Source organism: Oryzias latipes, chromosome 24 (assembly GCF_002234675.1).
Source record: "Oryzias latipes chromosome 24, ASM223467v1".
Taxonomy (NCBI): Eukaryota; Metazoa; Chordata; class Actinopteri; order Beloniformes; family Adrianichthyidae; genus Oryzias; species Oryzias latipes.
Window position 1 is genome coordinate 890,982 of NC_019882.2, and position 20,700 is coordinate 911,681.

General features: G+C 49.6%; 1 protein-coding gene across 2 annotated transcripts in view; it reads right to left on the reverse strand.

Annotated features, from left to right (window-relative positions):
• fam184a (family with sequence similarity 184 member A) overlaps positions 1 to 20,700 on the reverse strand; it is a 71,377-nt gene that overhangs the window by 17,412 nt on the left and 33,265 nt on the right. For both annotated transcript variants that reach the window (XM_023953142.1, XM_023953141.1), the window contains exons 2-9: positions 13,614 to 13,733; positions 13,056 to 13,214; positions 12,681 to 12,920; positions 12,336 to 12,419; positions 12,010 to 12,261; positions 9,699 to 9,834; positions 8,881 to 9,062; positions 7,712 to 7,897 (exon numbers count right to left, since the gene is read on the reverse strand). In XM_023953142.1, the coding sequence (XP_023808910.1) occupies positions 7,712 to 7,897; positions 8,881 to 9,062; positions 9,699 to 9,834; positions 12,010 to 12,261; positions 12,336 to 12,419; positions 12,681 to 12,920; positions 13,056 to 13,214; positions 13,614 to 13,733 (1,359 nt within the window). The remainder of the gene's footprint in view (positions 1 to 7,711; positions 7,898 to 8,880; positions 9,063 to 9,698; positions 9,835 to 12,009; positions 12,262 to 12,335; positions 12,420 to 12,680; positions 12,921 to 13,055; positions 13,215 to 13,613; positions 13,734 to 20,700) is intronic.

Consider the following 20,700-nt stretch of genomic DNA (forward strand, 5'->3'; position numbering starts at 1 on the left):
GGTCATGTGACGGTCATGAGACGGTCATGTGACGGTCGTGTGACGGTCGTGTGACGGTCGTGAGATGGTCATGTGACGGTCATGTGACGGTCATGTGACGGTCGTGTAACGGTCGTGTGACGGTCATGAGATGGTCATGTGACGGTCATGTGCCGGTCATGAGATGGTCATGTGACGGTCATGATATGGTCATGAGATGGTCATGAGATGGTCATGTGATGGTCATGTGACGGTCATGTGATGGTCATGTGACGGTCATGATATGGTCATGAGATGGTCATAAGATGTTCATGAGATGGTCATGTGATGGTCATGAGATGGTCATGTGACGGTCATGAGACGGCCATGTGACGGTCATGTGACGGTCATGAGACGGTCATGAGATGGTCATGAGACGGTCATGAGACGGTCATGATATGGTCATGAGATGGTCATAAGATGTTCATGAGATGGTCATGTGACGTCATCTAACGGTCATGAGACGGTCATGTGACGGTCATGTGATGGTCATGAGATGGTCATGTGACGGTCATGTGACGGTCATGATATGGTCATGTGACGGTCATGAGATGGTCATGAGATGGTCATGAGACGGTCATGAGACGGTCGTGTGACGGTCATGAGACGGTCATGTAACGGTCATGAGATGGTCATGTGACGGTCATGTGACGGTCATGAGATGGTCATGTGACGGTCATGATATGGTCATGTGACGGTCATGAGATGGTCAAGACATGGTCATAAGATGGTCATGAGACCGTCATGTGAAGGTCATGAGATGGTCATGTGACGGTCATGTGACGGTCATTAGATGGACATGTGACGGTCATGTGACGGTCATGAAACGGTCATGTGACGGTCGTGTGACGGTCGTGTGACGGTCGTGAGATGGTCATGTGACGGTCATGTGACGGTCATGTGACGGTCGTGTAACGGTCGTGTGACGGTCATGAGATGGTCATGTGACGGTCATGTGCCGGTCATGAGATGGTCATGTGACGGTCATGATATGGTCATGAGATGGTCATGAGATGGTCATGTGATGGTCATGTGACGGTCATGTGATGGTCATGTGACGGTCATGATATGGTCATGAGATGGTCATAAGATGTTCATGAGATGGTCATGTGATGGTCATGAGATGGTCATGTGACGGTCATGAGACGGCCATGTGACGGTCATGTGACGGTCATGAGACGGTCATGAGATGGTCATGAGACGGTCATGAGACGGTCATGATATGGTCATGAGATGGTCATAAGATGTTCATGAGATGGTCATGTGACGTCATCTAACGGTCATGAGACGGTCATGTGATGGTCATGAGATGGTCATGTGACGGTCATGTGACGGTCATGATATGGTCATGTGACGGTCATGAGATGGTCATGAGATGGTAATAAGATGTTCATGACATGGTCATGTGATGGTCATGAGATGGTCATGTGACGGTCATGAGATGGTCATGTGACGGTCATGTGACGGTCATGAGACGGTCATGAGATGGTCATGAGACGGCCATGTGACGGTCATGAGACGGTCATGTGACGGTCATGAGATGGTCATGTGACGGTCATGAGATGGTCATGTAATGGCCATGAGATAGTCATGTGACGGTCATCTAACGGTCATGAGACAGTCATGTGACGGTCATGTGACAGTCATGTGACGGTCATGTAATGGCCATGAGATGGTCATGTGACGGTCATGATATGGTCATGATATGGTCATGTGACGGTTATGAGATGGTCATAAGATGTTCATGAGATGGTCATGTGATGGTCATGAGATGGTCATGTGACGGTCATGAGATGGTCATGTGACGGTCATGAGACGGTCATGTGACGGTCATGAAATGGTCATGTGACGTTCATGTGATGGTCATGATATGGTCATGTGACGGTCATGAGATGGTCAGGAGATGGTCATAAGATGTTCATGACATGGTCATGTGATGGTCATGAGATGGTCATGTGACGATCATGAGATGGTCATGTGACGGTCATGTGACGGTCATGAGACGGTCATGAGATGGTCATGAGACGGTCATGAGACGGTCGTGTGACGGTCATGAGACGGTCATGTAACGGTCATGAGATGGTCATGTGACGGTCATGTGACGGTCATGAGATGGTCATGTGACGGTCATGATATGGTCATGTGACGGTCATGAGATGGTCAAGACATGGTCATAAGATGGTCATGAGACCGTCATGTGAAGGTCATGAGATGGTCATGTGACGGTCATGTGACGGTCATTAGATGGACATGTGACGGTCATGTGACGGTCATGAGACGGTCATGTGACGGTCGTGTGACGGTCGTGTGACGGTCGTGAGATGGTCATGTGACGGTCATGTGACGGTCATGTGACGGTCGTGTAACGGTCGTGTGACGGTCATGAGATGGTCATGTGACGGTCATGTGCCGGTCATGAGATGGTCATGTGACGGTCATGATATGGTCATGAGATGGTCATGAGATGGTCATGTGATGGTCATGTGACGGTCATGTGATGGTCATGTGACGGTCATGATATGGTCATGAGATGGTCATAAGATGTTCATGAGATGGTCATGTGATGGTCATGAGATGGTCATGTGACGGTCATGAGACGGCCATGTGACGGTCATGTGACGGTCATGAGACGGTCATGAGATGGTCATGAGACGGTCATGAGACGGTCATGATATGGTCATGAGATGGTCATAAGATGTTCATGAGATGGTCATGTGACGTCATCTAACGGTCATGAGACGGTCATGTGACGGTCATGTTATGGTCATGTTATGGTCATGTGATGGTCATGAGATGGTCATGTGACGGTCATGTGACGGTCATGATATGGTCATGTGACGGTCATGAGATGGTCATGAGATGGTCATGAGACGGTCATGAGACGGTCGTGTGACGGTCATGAGACGGTCATGTAACGGTCATGAGATGGTCATGTGACGGTCATGTGACGGTCATGAGATGGTCATGTGACGGTCATGATATGGTCATGTGACGGTCATGAGATGGTCAAGACATGGTCATAAGATGGTCATGAGACCGTCATGTGAAGGTCATGAGATGGTCATGTGACGGTCATGTGACGGTCATTAGATGGACATGTGACGGTCATGTGACGGTCATGAAACGGTCATGTGACGGTCGTGTGACGGTCGTGTGACGGTCGTGAGATGGTCATGTGACGGTCATGTGACGGTCATGTGACGGTCGTGTAACGGTCGTGTGACGGTCATGAGATGGTCATGTGACGGTCATGTGCCGGTCATGAGATGGTCATGTGACGGTCATGATATGGTCATGAGATGGTCATGAGATGGTCATGTGATGGTCATGTGACGGTCATGTGATGGTCATGTGACGGTCATGATATGGTCATGAGATGGTCATAAGATGTTCATGAGATGGTCATGTGATGGTCATGAGATGGTCATGTGACGGTCATGAGACGGCCATGTGACGGTCATGTGACGGTCATGAGACGGTCATGAGATGGTCATGAGACGGTCATGAGACGGTCATGATATGGTCATGAGATGGTCATAAGATGTTCATGAGATGGTCATGTGACGTCATCTAACGGTCATGAGACGGTCATGTGATGGTCATGAGATGGTCATGTGACGGTCATGTGACGGTCATGATATGGTCATGTGACGGTCATGAGATGGTCATGAGATGGTAATAAGATGTTCATGACATGGTCATGTGATGGTCATGAGATGGTCATGTGACGGTCATGAGATGGTCATGTGACGGTCATGTGACGGTCATGAGACGGTCATGAGATGGTCATGAGACGGCCATGTGACGGTCATGAGACGGTCATGTGACGGTCATGAGATGGTCATGTGACGGTCATGAGATGGTCATGTAATGGCCATGAGATAGTCATGTGACGGTCATCTAACGGTCATGAGACAGTCATGTGACGGTCATGTGACAGTCATGTGACGGTCATGTAATGGCCATGAGATGGTCATGTGACGGTCATGATATGGTCATGATATGGTCATGTGACGGTTATGAGATGGTCATAAGATGTTCATGAGATGGTCATGTGATGGTCATGAGATGGTCATGTGACGGTCATGAGATGGTCATGTGACGGTCATGAGACGGTCATGTGACGGTCATGAAATGGTCATGTGACGTTCATGTGATGGTCATGATATGGTCATGTGACGGTCATGAGATGGTCAGGAGATGGTCATAAGATGTTCATGACATGGTCATGTGATGGTCATGAGATGGTCATGTGACGATCATGAGATGGTCATGTGACGGTCATGTGACGGTCATGAGACGGTCATGAGATGGTCATGAAACGGTCATGAGACGGCCATGTGACGGTCATGAGACGGCCATGTGACGGTCATGAGATGGTCATGAGACGGTCATGTAATGGCCATGAGATGGTCATGTGACGGTCATCTAACGGTCATGAGACGGTCATGTGACGGTCATGTGACGGTCATGTAATGGCCATGAGATGGTCATATGAAGGTCATGATATGGTCATGTGACGGTCATGAGATGGTCATAAGATGTTCATGAGATGGTCATGTGATGGTCATGAGATGGTCATGTGACGGTCATGTGACGGTCATGAGATGGTCATGTGACGGTCATGTGATGGTCATGAGACGGTCATGTGACGGTCATGAAATGGTCATGTGACGGTCATGTGACGTTCATGAGATGCTCATGTGACGGTCATGTGACGGTCATGAGACGGTCATGAGATGGTCATGAAACGGTCATGAGACGGCCATGTGACGGTCATGAGACGGCCATGTGACGGTCATGAGATGGTCATGAGACGGTCATGTAGTGGCCATGAGATGGTCATGTGACGGTCATGATATGGTCATGATATGGTCATGTGACGGTCATGAGATGGTCATAAGATGTTCATGAGATGGTCATGTGATGGTCATGAGATGGTCATGTGACGGTCATGTGACGGTCATGAGATGGTCATGTGACGGTCATGTGATGGTCATGAGACGGTCATGTGACGGTCATGAAATGGTCATGTGACGGTCATGTGATGGTCATGTGACGTTCATCAGATGCTCATGTGACGGTCATGTGACGGTCATGAGACGGTCATGAGATGGTCATGAAACGGTCATGAGACAGCCATGTGACGGTCATGAGACGGCCATGTGACGGTCATGAGATGGTCATGAGACGGTCATGTAATGGCCATGAGATGGTCATGTGACGGTCATCTAACGGTCATGAGACGGTCATGTGACGGTCATGTGACGGTCATGTAATGGCCATGAGATGGTCATGTGACGGTCATGATATGGTCATGATATGGTCATGCGACGGTCATGAGATGGTCATAAGATGTTCATGAGATGGTCATGTGATGGTCATGAGATGGTCATGTGACGGTCATGTGACGGTCATGAGATGGTCATGTGACGGTCATGAGACGGTCATGTGACGGTCATGAAATGGTCATGTGACGGTCATGTGATGGTCATGTGACGTTCATGAGATGCTCATGTGACGGTCATGTGACGGTCATGAGATGGTCATGTGACGTTCATGTGATGGTCATGTAACGTTCATGAGATGGTCATTTGACAGTCATGAGATGGTCATGTGACGGTCATGAGACGGTCATGAGATGGTCATGAGATGGTCATGTGACTGTCATGGGACGGTCATGTGACGGTCATGAGATGGTCGTGTGACGGTCATGAGATGGTCATGTGACGGTCGTCTGACGGTCATGAGACGGTCATGTGACGGTCATGAGACAGTCATGTGACAATTGTGTAACGGTCTTAAAACGGTCATGTGACGGTCATGAGATGGTCATGTGACGGTCATGTGACAGTCATAATATGGTCATGTGACGGTCGTGTGACGGTCATGAGACGGTCGTGTGACAGTCTTAAGACGGTCGTGTGACGGTCATGAGATGGTCATGTGACAGTCGTGAAGGTCATGAGATGATCATGTGACGGTCATGAGATGGTCATGTGACGGTCGTGTGACGGTCATGTGACGTTCATGTGATGGTCATGTAACGTTCATGAGATGGTCATTTGACAGTCATGAGATGGTCATGTGACGGTCATGAGACGGTCATGAGATGGTCATGAGATGGTCATGTGACTGTCATGGGACGGTCATGTGACGGTCATGAGATGGTCGTGTGACGGTCATGAGATGGTCATGTGACGGTCGTGTGACGGTCATGAGACGGTCATGTGACGGTCATGAGACAGTCATGTGACAATTGTGTAACGGTCTTAAAACGGTCATGTGACGGTCATGAGATGGTCATGTGACGGTCATGTGACAGTCATAATATGGTCATGTGACGGTCGTGTGACGGTCATGAGACGGTCGTGTGACAGTCTTAAGACGGTCGTGTGACGGTCATGAGATGGTCATGTGACAGTCGTGAAGGTCATGAGATGATCATGTGACGGTCATGAGATGGTCATGTGACGGTCGTGTGACGGTCATGAGATGGTCATGTGACGGTCATGTGCCGGTCATGAGATGGTCATGTGACGGTCATGAGATGGTCATGTGACGGTCATGAGACGGTCATGTGACGGTCATGAGATGTTCATGTGACGGTTGTGTGATGGTCTTAAGACGGTCATGTGACGGTCATAATATGGTCATGTGACGGTCGTGTGACGGTCATGAGATGGCCATGTGACGGTTGTGTGACGGTCTTAAGACGGTCATGTGGCGGTCATGAGATGGCCATGTGACGGTCATGTGACGGTCATAATATGGTCATGTGACGGTCGTGTGACGGTCATGAGATGGTCATGTGACGGTCATGCGATGGTCATGTGACGGTCATGTGACTTTCATGAGACGGTCATGTGACAGTCATGTGACAGAGGAAGCTCAGAACCTCAGCAGAACTGACACCAAACCTGTTCTTCATCACTCCGTCATCCTCACATTCACCTTTCAAGCTCCGCCTCCATCCAGCCAGTACAAAGGTGGGCTCTGGAAGTAGCTGAATACTTTTCTCTGAGTGCCACCTTCAACTGGCTAGTCTGAAGGAAGCCCCTCCCCCCTTCAGGTATTGGGTTTCTATTGTGCGTTTCTGAAGAAAATTTGATATGTTTTTGTGAAACATAATGTCTGCATTTCCAAATTTATATTACACGTTTGCACAACATTCCAGTTATGGAGCATTTCTGAATTATGAGATTGTTCTGGCCTCCTCTAGAAAAATGATGAAAAAAAGTTTGTTTTTTGAAGAAATTGGACTTTAATTGTCCGGAAAAGCACAGCAAACATCAGAACCGTACTTTAGTGGTGTGAAAACCTTAGTTCTGTTCATTTTTCAAAGGATTCCAAATCCTGTGGAGAGTTAACAGCTGAGCAGCCAAAAACCCAAAATGTGCTTTGGTCTGATGAAAATGTAAAAAAAACGCATGTAGACGCGTGAAAATGTCCGTTTTTGAGAGTTTTTTTATAAAATCTACATCAGTAAAATCCCAGCAGCTGAGAAAGATTTTGTGTCAAAGACATTTCAGCAACAACGATAGAAAGTTTCTGCAGCAAATTCTCTCCTGAAATCTGTTTAAAGGTGAAGAAGACTCAGAGGAGAGATGAAGATCAGTGTAATCTGAATGAGAATAAGATTATCGGAGATGAAACTGATCCCTGAAGGTCACAGATAAAAAACGGGGCTCACCGCCAGCAGCCGGTTCTTGTCCTTCTCCGCGCTGGCGAAGGACGTCTCCATGGTCACACGGTGCTTCTTGGCCACTTCCTCCAGAGCTCGAGCCTGGCTCTCCTTCATCTGGCTGCCCTCCTCCTCGAAGCGAGCCTTCATGTTGTTCATTTCCTTCTCGTAGGACGCCTTCTCCTCACTCAGAGCCTGAGGAACACAGGAAGGAGGAATGATTCTGCAGCAGCAACACTTCAACGGCTGGAACACAAAAATCCACGCCACAGTGAAGTAAACTCTGCTCATCAAAACCTGAATGGATGATCAGCCTGAGAGAAGCTTTAGGATCAAATACATTGATGACAAGCTTTTATTCTGAAAACCCTCCACTGGAAGAGAAGTAAACAGAGCAGGAAGTCAGACTCTGCCTCTCTGATGGTTCACCTCCACCTTTCATTCACAAATTTTCCCTAAAATTCAATATCCAGTCTTAAATGCTTCCGTTTTTAGCAGAACAGGAAAATCTCCAGAATAAAATGCTCATTCCTGCATCTGTCAGACGACGATGAAGCTGCAGATCCATCAGGACAAACCTTCATAAACCGAGCCGGACAGAAGGAAATCTCTGCTATCATCAGGACTTTTTCATGGTTGTGTTTTTTTTTCCATTTGCAAAGACTTCTGGGATCCCTGTGAGCGTCTAACCACAGCGGACGACAACGTCCTGAGGGTTCAGCCGTCCTACAGAGGAGAACGTCCAACTTCTGGATGGGAGACAGCAGATCATGCTAACGGCTTCCCTGAGCCCATGAGCAGAGGGGTTTGGGGTTCAAGTCCCAGAGTGGAGGAAGAATTTAGAGGAACCAAACAGGAAGCTGCAGCATCTGACATCCAGCTTCTTCCTGTCCAAGATCCCCCTCCTCCTAAATCTGGAGGAGCTTCAGCTACAGAGCAGAAAAGCCTCTGGTCTGCCTGAAGACAGACATGAGCAGAGAACTGCAGCAGCTTCAAGGAACTCCTCAGAAACATGAATGATTCAGAGCCGGTCCTGATTCTGCAGAATCCACAGCTTCCCTCTGATCCTGCGGGCTGCAGAAACTGCCGTGTCAGCAGCTTCAGGCTCAGAGCTTGACCTCAACAGATTCTGCATCGTTTCCTGATCTCCTGCTTCAGCGGGAGGGAGGAGCACAAACCTTCTCCAGGGACTGGATCTGCTGCTTCTGCCGCTCGTCCACCGCCTGGCCCTGGTTCTGCAGCGCCTCCCGCTCCTCCTCCAGCCGCAGCACCTTGTCCTTCAGCCGGCTCCTCTCGTTGTCCAGGTCCCTGATGGCGGCCTCCTGGGTCATCTGGGCGGCCTGCAGGCTGCTGATCTGACCTGTGACGGGAAGCAGGTGGCGCTGAGGCAGAGCGGGAAACGTTCTCTGCTGCACAGAACATTTCTGTGGAGAACGTCTGCAGACCTCCGTGACAGGAACCTGGACTCTAACTGGACCCAGTTTCCCTGGCTGCTAATCGCCATTTTCATTGCGAGGATCTGATTGTTTTGGATCCTGTTACCTGCAGATTTCTGTCAATTCATTCAATGATAAATGAACTGAAGTTGAGTGGAGGAATCTGGATTTCAGATCTTCCTTCTCCAGAAGTCTCACTGCTCACCCGAACGGTTTGGTCCGTGTTTTTAGTTTCCAGCTTCACAAAGAAGCAGCGTGTCTAAAGGCATCACATGGAATAGCTTTTCATGTTACATAATAAAACTCTGAGTAAAGAAAAGTAGAGGATGAAACAGGACCTCCATCTGATCTGGACTTTTCTGGAACTGAACAGAAAATATTTGCTGCTCAAACGTTTCTGTGGAGCCTTTTTTTGTGTTCTAGTTCCAGGTTCTGGTTCTGATCCAGAAATGTCTTCCAAAAGGGCTCGATGCTCTAAAAACACATCTAAGCAGAAACTAGACATGAATATGAACCCAGTTGAAAGTATTCAACCAGACTCCAGAGCTGAATCCACTCACTGGCTTTGAGGAGGATCTCGGTGGCCTGCTGCTGGACCCGGTCTCTGGCCGCCTCCAGCTCACACTCCGCCTCCTTCTGACGGATCTCTATGATCTCAGAGTTCTGGGTCACTTCATCCAGCTGCCTGTTCAGGTCCTGAAGGAGACACACGACGGAGGAGGAGCTGAAACCTCAGGCAAATATGGACGAAAAGCTTCTACATCTGGGAAAAGTGGACTCATTTAATCTGGATTAGATGATGTTTATAGGTCTGATCTTTGAGGAGGACGACAACCTGAATGTCTTTGACATGACAGAAATGATCTGATTGTGTTTAGAGGGTCACATTGTGTTTGGGAATCCTGAACATTTGATCAGAAGGAAGGTTCCTCTGGCTGTAAACACGTGAAGGAACGTCTCAGGAGCGTCTTCAGCTCCTCGGAGTTCTCAGGAAATCTCTGCTCACATCTGAGGTTCATTAAACCCGGACAGAATTTGCCCGGCAGGCGGCCTTTCTCTATCTGCTGTACTGTGCAGGCGTTGGGGGGTCCCGGCTGCCACTGCGGTGGGGGCCTTGGTGGGGGGGCGGCTGGGCTCTCTCCCTCTTTTTACATTCCATCATCCTCCCCAGAAGAACAGAAACACTGACTCCAGCAGAGGTGCCGTCTCACCTTTGCACAGACAGTTTGTGTGTCTGAATGAAATGTTTCACATGTGTCAGTCTGAATACATAAGTATGCGTGTGTGAATGTTAGTGGTAGTGTGTCCATGTAGACTTGTTTGTGTGTGAACGCTTTTGGAGCCAACAGGTGTGTTTGTAACATTTGTGTGTGTGTGGACAGGCCCCGCCCATTTTAGATTATTCATACATCTTAACCTGTCAGTTGTGATTATAAAGCTCCAGCAACTTGTTGCTTTCTGATCCCTCATGATCTAACCCTCACTACTATAATCACCCCTCTAGATCAGTGTTTTTCAACCTTTTCTGAGCCACGGCACAGTTTAACCTTAAAAAAAATCCCGCTGCACACCAGCATCCAAAAATTTAAAAAAAAAGGAGAAACTCATAGTCTGTATTGATCTACAGCCCCTCCGCAATCTCACGTGCATTTTTGAGATAATTGTTGCAGAAAAAGCTGGAAACTGCAGCTGTTTTTTCTAAAAGATTCAATAAAAGTTAAGTTAGAAGATTTAAAAATAGTTTGATGTGTGTTCGTTGGTTTCAAGACGTCTAACAACAGATCTCCGTATTCGCTGTCACTCTCACAACCCAATGCATCATGGGAGATGTAGTGCATAAAACGGCCGGAGATTGCTTTTCGGAGCTTCATTGTGTTGTTCACTTGTTCCACGGATTCTGTGGGAAGCTACACCGCTAAAGACGAGCTTTAGCTGCTATTTTTTTTTTAGAACTGAGTGACTTTACGAGCTAAATCGGGACAAGGAAGTGAAGACTTTAACCACTTCTGATTGGTCAGACTGATGACATATGATTAAGCCTTCAAGAATGATTGGTGGAGACAGTTAAAGGGGCGGGACTTTTCCAAAATACAGCCGAAGGTGCAGCTGAATCGCGGTACCTTATCAAAATGTCTTTAATAAAATAAAATAAATGCAAAGAAAAAGTATTTTATGATCTTTTATATTCCTAAGTCCTCAGTGTTTTATCAGGGCCTGTTTGGATGAACAGAGAGCTGAAATCATGGAGATGGAAAATGTTTTTAGATCAGTTAATGAGGGCAATTTCCCACGGCACACTTGACCATCTCTCACGGCACACTAGTGTGCCGCGGCACACTGGTTGAAAAACACTGATCTAGATAGATAGATAGATGACTTTATTAATCCCACAATGGGGAAGTTTTACCCCCCCACCTGTCATCCCTCTCTCTTCTTTCCTCCTTTTCTTTTCCGACCAGACCAACAAAAAATATTTACAAATATAATTCACATTAATAAAGTTTAGCTGAAATTACAAAAGGGGTTTATTTAAATATATCTCTGGTGTATCATAAGATTCATAACCGCTGTAGTAAAAGTAAAATATGACCAACACAAAAGGCTTTCATCTGTTTGCTTAGCTGTTGGACAGGACAAGTTAAAAAAAAGAATCTGGTCCAGAATTTCTGGACTCCAAAAGCGTGCAGCGGCAGAGCTGTGGTTCCTCCTGCAGGAGGAACCACAGCTCTGCTCCTGAGCGTCTGCAGAGGCAGCAGATCTCTGCTAATAAAGGAAGAAGGTAGCAGAAGATGGTTCTCCTCAGAGCCGCTCTACAGCAGCGGATGCTGACAGGAAGTGATGCGAGGCGTCTGCACCGGCGCTCACACTGACCTTGACGGCGCTCTCTGCCGCTGTGAGCGACGCCTGCAGCTTGTGGGACTTCTCCCGGTTCTCTCGGGCCTCGTCCGTCACCCGGGCCAGCTCTGACCGCAGCTTTCCGAGGGTCTTCTGGAGCGCCGCCTCCTGGGCCTGGAACTCCCGCCGCAGCTCGGCCTCCGTGCGTTTCCACGCGAGCAGGTTGTCGGCGGTGAGCTGCTGGGTTCGCTTCATGGCCTCCAGCTCGCGCTCGTAGAAGACCTGAGCCTGCGGGCAGACAGAGGGAGGGGGCTGCAGCCTGAGCGGTTCTGAGGCAGACGTTCACAGGAACCGTCCAATACCTTGCTGAGCTTAGCTTCATATTCCTCCACCAGCCTCTTCTTGTCCTGTTTGAGCTCCTCCACCCGTTCAGTCAGAGAGTCCACCTGCAGCACAGGTGAGGGACGACATGGACACCAACACGCTGAACAGAACCCTCAGCTCATCAGAACATCGGATAAAAATGAGACTATTAAACTCCAACAACAGGAAGCTGCCCTGGAGACTTTTCACAATAACAGTTAGCATTTTAGTCCTACTTCTACCTTTTTGAGGATGACGGTTATCTTCATCCTTTGTAAACTGTCTGCTTTAAATGTTGTTGGTTCTCCAGACTTCCTGTAGGAAGCGTTCAAACGGGTCGTTACCTCGGCTTTGTGCAGCAGGCCCAGCTTCTCCTGGTCTTTGCTGTAGTTGGCGTTCTGGCTCTGGTGGCTGCGGAGGAGCTCTTGGATCTCGTGTCTGTGCTGAGCCTTCAGCTCCTCCAGAGCGGCCTTCTTCTCCTGCTCAAACTGCGCCTGCGCCTGGCTGAACGTCCGCAGCTTCTCCTCGAAGGAGCGCCGCATCTCCTCCACCTCCCTGGACATGGACACCACGCGCTGCGTGTGCTGCCGGAGACACGGCGGACAGGTGAACGTGCGACTTCATCTTCTTCCTGCTTCTTCTTGTTTCTGAGTGGTATTTTGGTTTGGACTGAGCGTGGAGGTGTGGTTCTGACACCTCTCTACGCCTCCTGCATGTACCTGCGCCTCCGTGCACAGCTGCATGTCCTCCACCCGCTGGCGGTAGCTCTCAAACTCGGCCAGCGCCTGCCTCTTCATCCGCTCGTGCAGCTCCATGGACTCCTCCAGAGACTGGATCCGCCTCTTCAGGTCCAGCTCGTCGCTGATTTTGCTCTTGTACTGAAAAAAACATCCGGTTGGAAACTGTTACAGAAATGACGAATCCCTTCTGTGTGCTTCCAGGTGCTGAGAGCTGCAGACAAACTCGCCTGACGTTTATGGTTTATGATGAGGTTATCAATAATCAATAATGTAACGATTAGGTTTGGTTTTCTCCAACGCTTCCTGCGGATCAGCGGCTTCAGATCAGCCACAGACGACCTTAAATGACAGACTTGACGTCTAATGTTGAATTTTTTTATAAATGATGTAAAGTTCCACATAGGAAAGGTTTAAACTCTTTTAAAATGACTTGGTGAGGACAGCTTCAGGGATTTTACAGCATTTCTTGTATAGAACACGTGTCCACAGAAGCTTTAACGAAGGGGCGACAGTCTCCTGAGAAACCAGCAGACCCACCTGCAGGATCTTCTCTCTGGTCTCAGAGAGGATTTGCTGCACCTCCTCCTCGTGAGCCTCCTTCAGCGTGGCGATGGCGGCCTCATGCTCGTCATTTTTGGTGTTCAGGGCATAAATAACCTGCAAAGTTCAGGACAAAGAAACACGTCAGTTTCTAAGCACGAAGACTTTAAGTCCATGTCACACATGTAGATTTTACACATTTGACACGTGTGAAGTGTCTTTTGTGTTCCGTGACAGAAGAACTGGTGGATCAGAGGAATGCCATGGGAGCTGACCATGGTGCTGAAGCAGCTCGGTGCTCTGAACGTCAAAGTGAAGACATTTAGTCGGTTTAAATGTTCTCTGCGTTGTTTATTTGTACTTCTTCTGTGGTTTTAACGCGGTTCATTCATGATACATTTGAGAAAACTTAAAGTAAAGACCACAACTTTTCTTACTTTTTCCACCTATGTTCACGTATGACCAATGTTCTCCTGTGCAATAAGTGCAAGTCGTACGTAGGGGCCGTGTGACGGCGCCAGCCGAGGCCTCCCAAAGGAGCCGAAGCTGGGGAGATCCACAAGAAAGGCCTGGTGGCTGTCCAGAGTTGCATCTTCCCCCTCCTGCGATTCGGACCCCCCCCCCGAATGAGACCCCCGCCTGAACTGCAACCGACCCAATGTTTTTGAACGGCTCCAAACTGCATTCCTGTGAGGACCTCAACCCTCTACAGACACATCGAGGAAAGACGAATGATGCACGCATCGCAAAAGACCGACTTTTAGTCCAAGAACCATGAGTGACAGTGTGACACGGCCTTTAGTCTGGATTGTTCTGCTGGACTTCCAACCGAGGAGTCCAGCAGGAAGCTGAGCAGGAGAGAAGGGAGGAAACGCTGCAGCATTCAAAGGGTTAACAGCGTTTTGAATATTTTCTCTTGATGCTTCGCCATTCTAAAGTCCAGATGAATGCCGTCACGCCAGCGCTTCAGAGAAGTGAAGCTGCTGCAGAAACGTCCCCGATCCTCGGTCCAGCCTGGAGTATGGGCTCAGTGATGCCCCCGCCCCCCCAGTCATGAATTAGAAATGTGTTGATGCTAAAGAGGACAGAAATAACACCAGCGTTTGAGGCGGATCTTTAAATGATCTCATCCTCTGACCCTCAAACACTAATGAGGAAGGGGGGGGCACAGGGCCCCGCCCCCATCGAGGTGAGTCAAAGATGAAACTACTGACCTCCATCAGATAAAGATCAAAGGGTTCAGGCTGCTTCGTCCTCATACCTTCATCGGAGGCAGAGGGTCAGAAAACTGTTCATGCTGCAGCGCAGGCAGCGCAGACCTGCACTGACGTGCACGTCCGTGCACAGACCTGCACTGGTGTGCACTCCTGCAGGATCCCAACAGATCTTTATCCATCCATCTATTCCTCCGTTCATCATTTCTGCTTCTTTAGTTAGACTTTTATCTTCACAGGACTTCACCTCCACGAGAAACCAGCAGCTAAACAAAGGAAAAATGCTTTTCAAAGTCCAGGAAAACATCAGAAGGGTCTCTAGATTTTCATGAATAAGGTCTCATTAAAGACCTTCACCAAAGTCCAGAAGAGAAGCCTGTTTGAGAAACGAATAAAACGTCTTTTCATGACCAAGCAAAGCTGTGCTTTAGCTTGGTCATGAAACCTTTAGGCCAGAACCTTTAGGCTTAAACCATCAGAGGCAGGTCCCACCTCCAAAATGTTAAACTCCTCCCTCTGGGGGAGGGACTCCAGCTTTTTAACCCTCCAATGACAGCAAACTGCCTAAAGTGGAAATAAAGAGACGACTGGCGTGTTCGGTGAATAAACTAGAAGTTAGTTTCAGAAAGGAAGCTGCCTTTTTCTTTTGGCTCATAAATGGATGAAACCTCAGAAATCTGGAAAACTGAGAATATTCAGTCTAAGCCAAAATAAAAGACATTTTCCTCTGAGCTTCTGACTTATTCATCAACTCAGGGACTGAGGAGAAGGAACCTCCATCGGTCCTCCACCCATGAACTGTGGGCTGGTTAACGTGCACAACCGCCGCCAACTGGCAGGACACGCCCAGGTCACCAACGCCGTGTGTCGGACACATGGCTGCAGGCAGGAAGTCTGTGTGTGAGTGTGACACATTTGTGTGCAGCATGCTTGCTGATTTGATAGCTGGGGACACGTTCAGCTCTTTTTAAGGTGGAGCTCAGGTTTTGGGGAAGTCTTGCTATAAAACTGGATCTAAAATCTCTGCAGAAACGACGAAGCTGAGCAGCTCAGTCGTCTGAAGCCAACAGAACAAACAATAATAATAATAATTGATACTTTATTTATTCCACAATGGGGAAATTCTTCTCTGCATTTTGACCCCTCCCCTGGGGGGAGCGGTGAGCTGCAGACTAGGCGCACTCAGGGGGGGGCAACAGCTGACTGGGGGAGAGCGGGGACCGATTCGCCAACCCTTCGGTTGTTGGACGACCTGCTCTACCGCCTGAGCTACACTGAACCAAAACAGAATCATCTGCAAAAAGCCAAAGCTAAGATCCAAACTGGACTCCTTCCAGTCCCTGACTGGTTCTGTCCATGTGATGATGAACAGAACCAGAGACAGAGTCCAACAAAAGCCGGGAACAGATGTGACGTACTCCCGGCTATGTGGACCAGGCTCCTTTTCTGGTTCCAGACAGCCCTTGGTAGGGCCCCATGGTCCCAGAGAACTCACCAATTAACAACAAACCATCAACAAAGAGGAAGATGAGATGTTCTTCATCTCTGCACGAATCTGACTCTGTGGTCAAACGCACACACCTGTCCACACAAACGCACACACCTGTCCACACAAACACACACACCTGTCCACACAAACGCACACACCTGTCCACACAAACACACACACCTGTCCACACAAACGCACACACACCTGTCCACACACACACACACACCTGTCCACACAAACGCACACACCTGTCCACACAAACACACACACCTGTCCACACAAACACACACACCTGTCCACACAAACGCACACACACACCTGTCCACACAAACACACACACCTGTCCACACAAACGCACACACACACCTGTCCACACAAACACACACACCTGTCCACACAAACGCACACACCTGTCCACACAAACGCACACACCTGTCCACACAAACGCACACACACCTGTCCACACAAACGCACACACACCTGTCCACACAAACGCACACACACACCTGTCCACACAAACGCACACACACCTGTCCACACAAACGCACACACACACCTGTCCACACAAATGCACACACACCTGTCCACACAAACGCACACACACACACCTGTCCACACAAACACACACACACACCTGTCCACACAAACACACACACCTGTCCACACAAACGCACACACACACCTGTCCACACAAACGCACACACACACACCTGTCCACACAAACGCACACACACACCTGTCCACACAAACGCACACACCTGTCCACACAAACACACACACCTGTCCACACAAACGCACACACCTGTCCACACAAACGCACACACCTGTCCACACAAACGCACACACCTGTCCACACAAACACACACACCTGTCCACACAAACGCACACACCTGTCCACACAAACACACACACCTGTCCACACAAACACACACACCTGTCCACACAAACGCACACACACACCTGTCCACACAAACACACACACCTGTCCACACAAACGCACACACACACCTGTCCACACAAACACACACACCTGTCCACACAAACGCACACACCTGTCCACACAAACGCACACACCTGTCCACACAAACGCACACACACACCTGTCCACACAAACGCACACACACCTGTCCACACAAACGCACACACACACCTTTCCACACAAACGCACACACACCTGTCCACACAAACGCACACACACACCTGTCCACACAAATGCACACACACCTGTCCACACAAACGCACACACACACCTGTCCACACAAACACACACACCTGTCCACACAAACGCACACACACACCTGTCCACACAAACGCACACACACACACCTGTCCACACAAACGCACACACCTGTCCACACAAACGCACACACACACCTGTCCACACAAACGCACACACACACCTGTCCACGCAAACGCACACACACACACCTGTCCACACACACACACCTGTCCACACAAACGCACACACACACCCGTCCACACAAACGCACACACACACACCTGTCCACACAAACGCACACACACGCACCTGTTTACACAAACGCACACACACACCTGTCCACACAAACGCACACACACACACCTGTCCACACAAACGCACACACCTGTCCACACAAACCTGTCCAAACAAACGCACACACACACCTGTCCACACAAACGCACACACGCACACCTGTCCACACAAACGCACACCTGTCCACACAAACGCACACCCGTCCACACAAACGCACACACACACCTGTCCACACACACACCCATGTCCACACCAACGCACACACACACACCTGTCCACACAAACGCACACACACACCTGCCCACACAAACTCACACACGCACACCTGTCCACACAAACACACACCCGTCCACACAAACGCACACCTACACAAACGCACACATCCACACACACACACCTGTCCACACAAACGCACACACACCAACCTGTCCACATAAACGCACACATCCACACACACACACCTGTCCACACAAACGCACACATCCACACACACACACCTGTCCACACAAACGCACACACACCGACCCGTCCACACAAACGCACACATCCACACAAACGCACACATCCACACACACACACCTGTCCACACAAACGCACACACACACCTGTCCACACAAACGCACACACACACCTGTCCACACAAACGCACACACACACCCGTCCACACAAACGCACACACACACCTGTCCACACAAACGCACATACACACACCTGTCCATACAAACGCGCACACACACACCTGTCCACACAAACGCACACACACACACCCGTCCACACAAACGCACACACACACCTGTCCACCCACACACCCCTGTCCACACAAACGCACACACACACCTGTCCACACACACACCCCTGTCCACACCAACGCACACACACACACCTGTCCACACAAACGCACACACTTGTCCACACAAACGCACACACACACACCTGTCCACACACACACACCTGTCCACACAAACGCACACACACACCCGTCCACACAAACGCACACACACACACCTGTCCACACAAACGCACACACACACACACCTGTTTACACAAACGCACACACACACCTGTCCACACAAACGCACACACACACACCTGTCCACACAAACGCACACACCTGTCCACACAAACGCACACACACACCTGTCCACACAAACGCACACACGCACACCTGTCCACACAAACGCACACACGCACACCTGTCCACACAAACGCACACACACCGACCTGTCCACATAAACGCACACATCCACACACACACACCTGTCCACACAAACGCACACATCCACACACACACACCTGTCCACACAAACGCACACACACCGACCCGTCCACACAAACGCACACATCCACACAAACGCACACATCCACACACACACACCTGTCCACACAAACGCACACACACACCTGTCCACACAAACGCACACACACACCTGTCCACACAAACGCACACACACACCTGTCCACACAAACACACACACCTGTCCACACAAACGCACACACCTGTCCACACAAACGCACACACACCTGTCCACACAAATGCACACACACACCTGTCCACACAAATGCACACACACCTGTCCACACAAACGCACACACATGTCCACACAAACGCACACACACACCTGTCCACACAAACGCACACACACACCTGTCCACACAAATGCACACACACACCTGTCCACACAAACACACACACCTGTCCACACAAACGCACACACACACCTGTCCACACAAACGCACACACACACCTGTCCACACAAACGCACATACACACACAAGTCCACACAAACGCACACACACACACCTGTCCACACAAACGCACACACACACACCCGTCCAGACAAACGCACACACACCTGTCCACACACACACACACACCTGTCCACACAAACGCACACGCACACCTGTCCACACAAACGCACACACACACACCTGTCCGGACAAACGCACACACCTGTCCACACAAACGCACACACACCTGTCCACACAAACGCACACACACACACCTGTCCACACAAACGCACACACCTGTCCACACAAACGCACACACACACACCTGTCTACACAAACGCACACACACACCTGTCCACACAAACGCACACACACACACCTGTCCACACAAACGCACACACCTGTCCACACAAACGCACACACAAACCTGTCCACACAAACGCACACACACACCTGTCCACACAAACGCACACACACACACCTGTCCACACAAACGCACACACACACCCGTCCACACAAACGCACACACACACACCTGTCCACACAAACGCACACACACACACCTGTTTACACAAACGCACACACACACCTGTCCACACACACACCCATGTCCACACCAACGCACACACACACACCTGTCCACACAAGCGCACACACACACCTGCCCACACAAACTCACACACGCACACCTGTCCACACAAACACACACCCGTCCACACAAACGCACACATACACAAACGCACACATCCACACACACACACCTGTCCACACAAACGCACACACACCGACCTGTCCACAAAAACGCACACATCCACACACACACACCTGTCCACACAAACGCACACATCCACACACACACACCTGTCCACACAAACGCACACACACCGACCCGTCCACACAAACGCACACATCCACACAAACGCACACATCCACACACACACACCTGTCCACACAAACGCACACACACACCTGTCCACACAAACGCACACACACACCTGTCCACACAAACGCACACACACACCTGTCCACACAAACACACACACCTGTCCACACAAACGCACACACCTGTCCACACAAACGCACACACACCTGTCCACACAAATGCACACACACACCTGTCCACACAAATGCACACACACC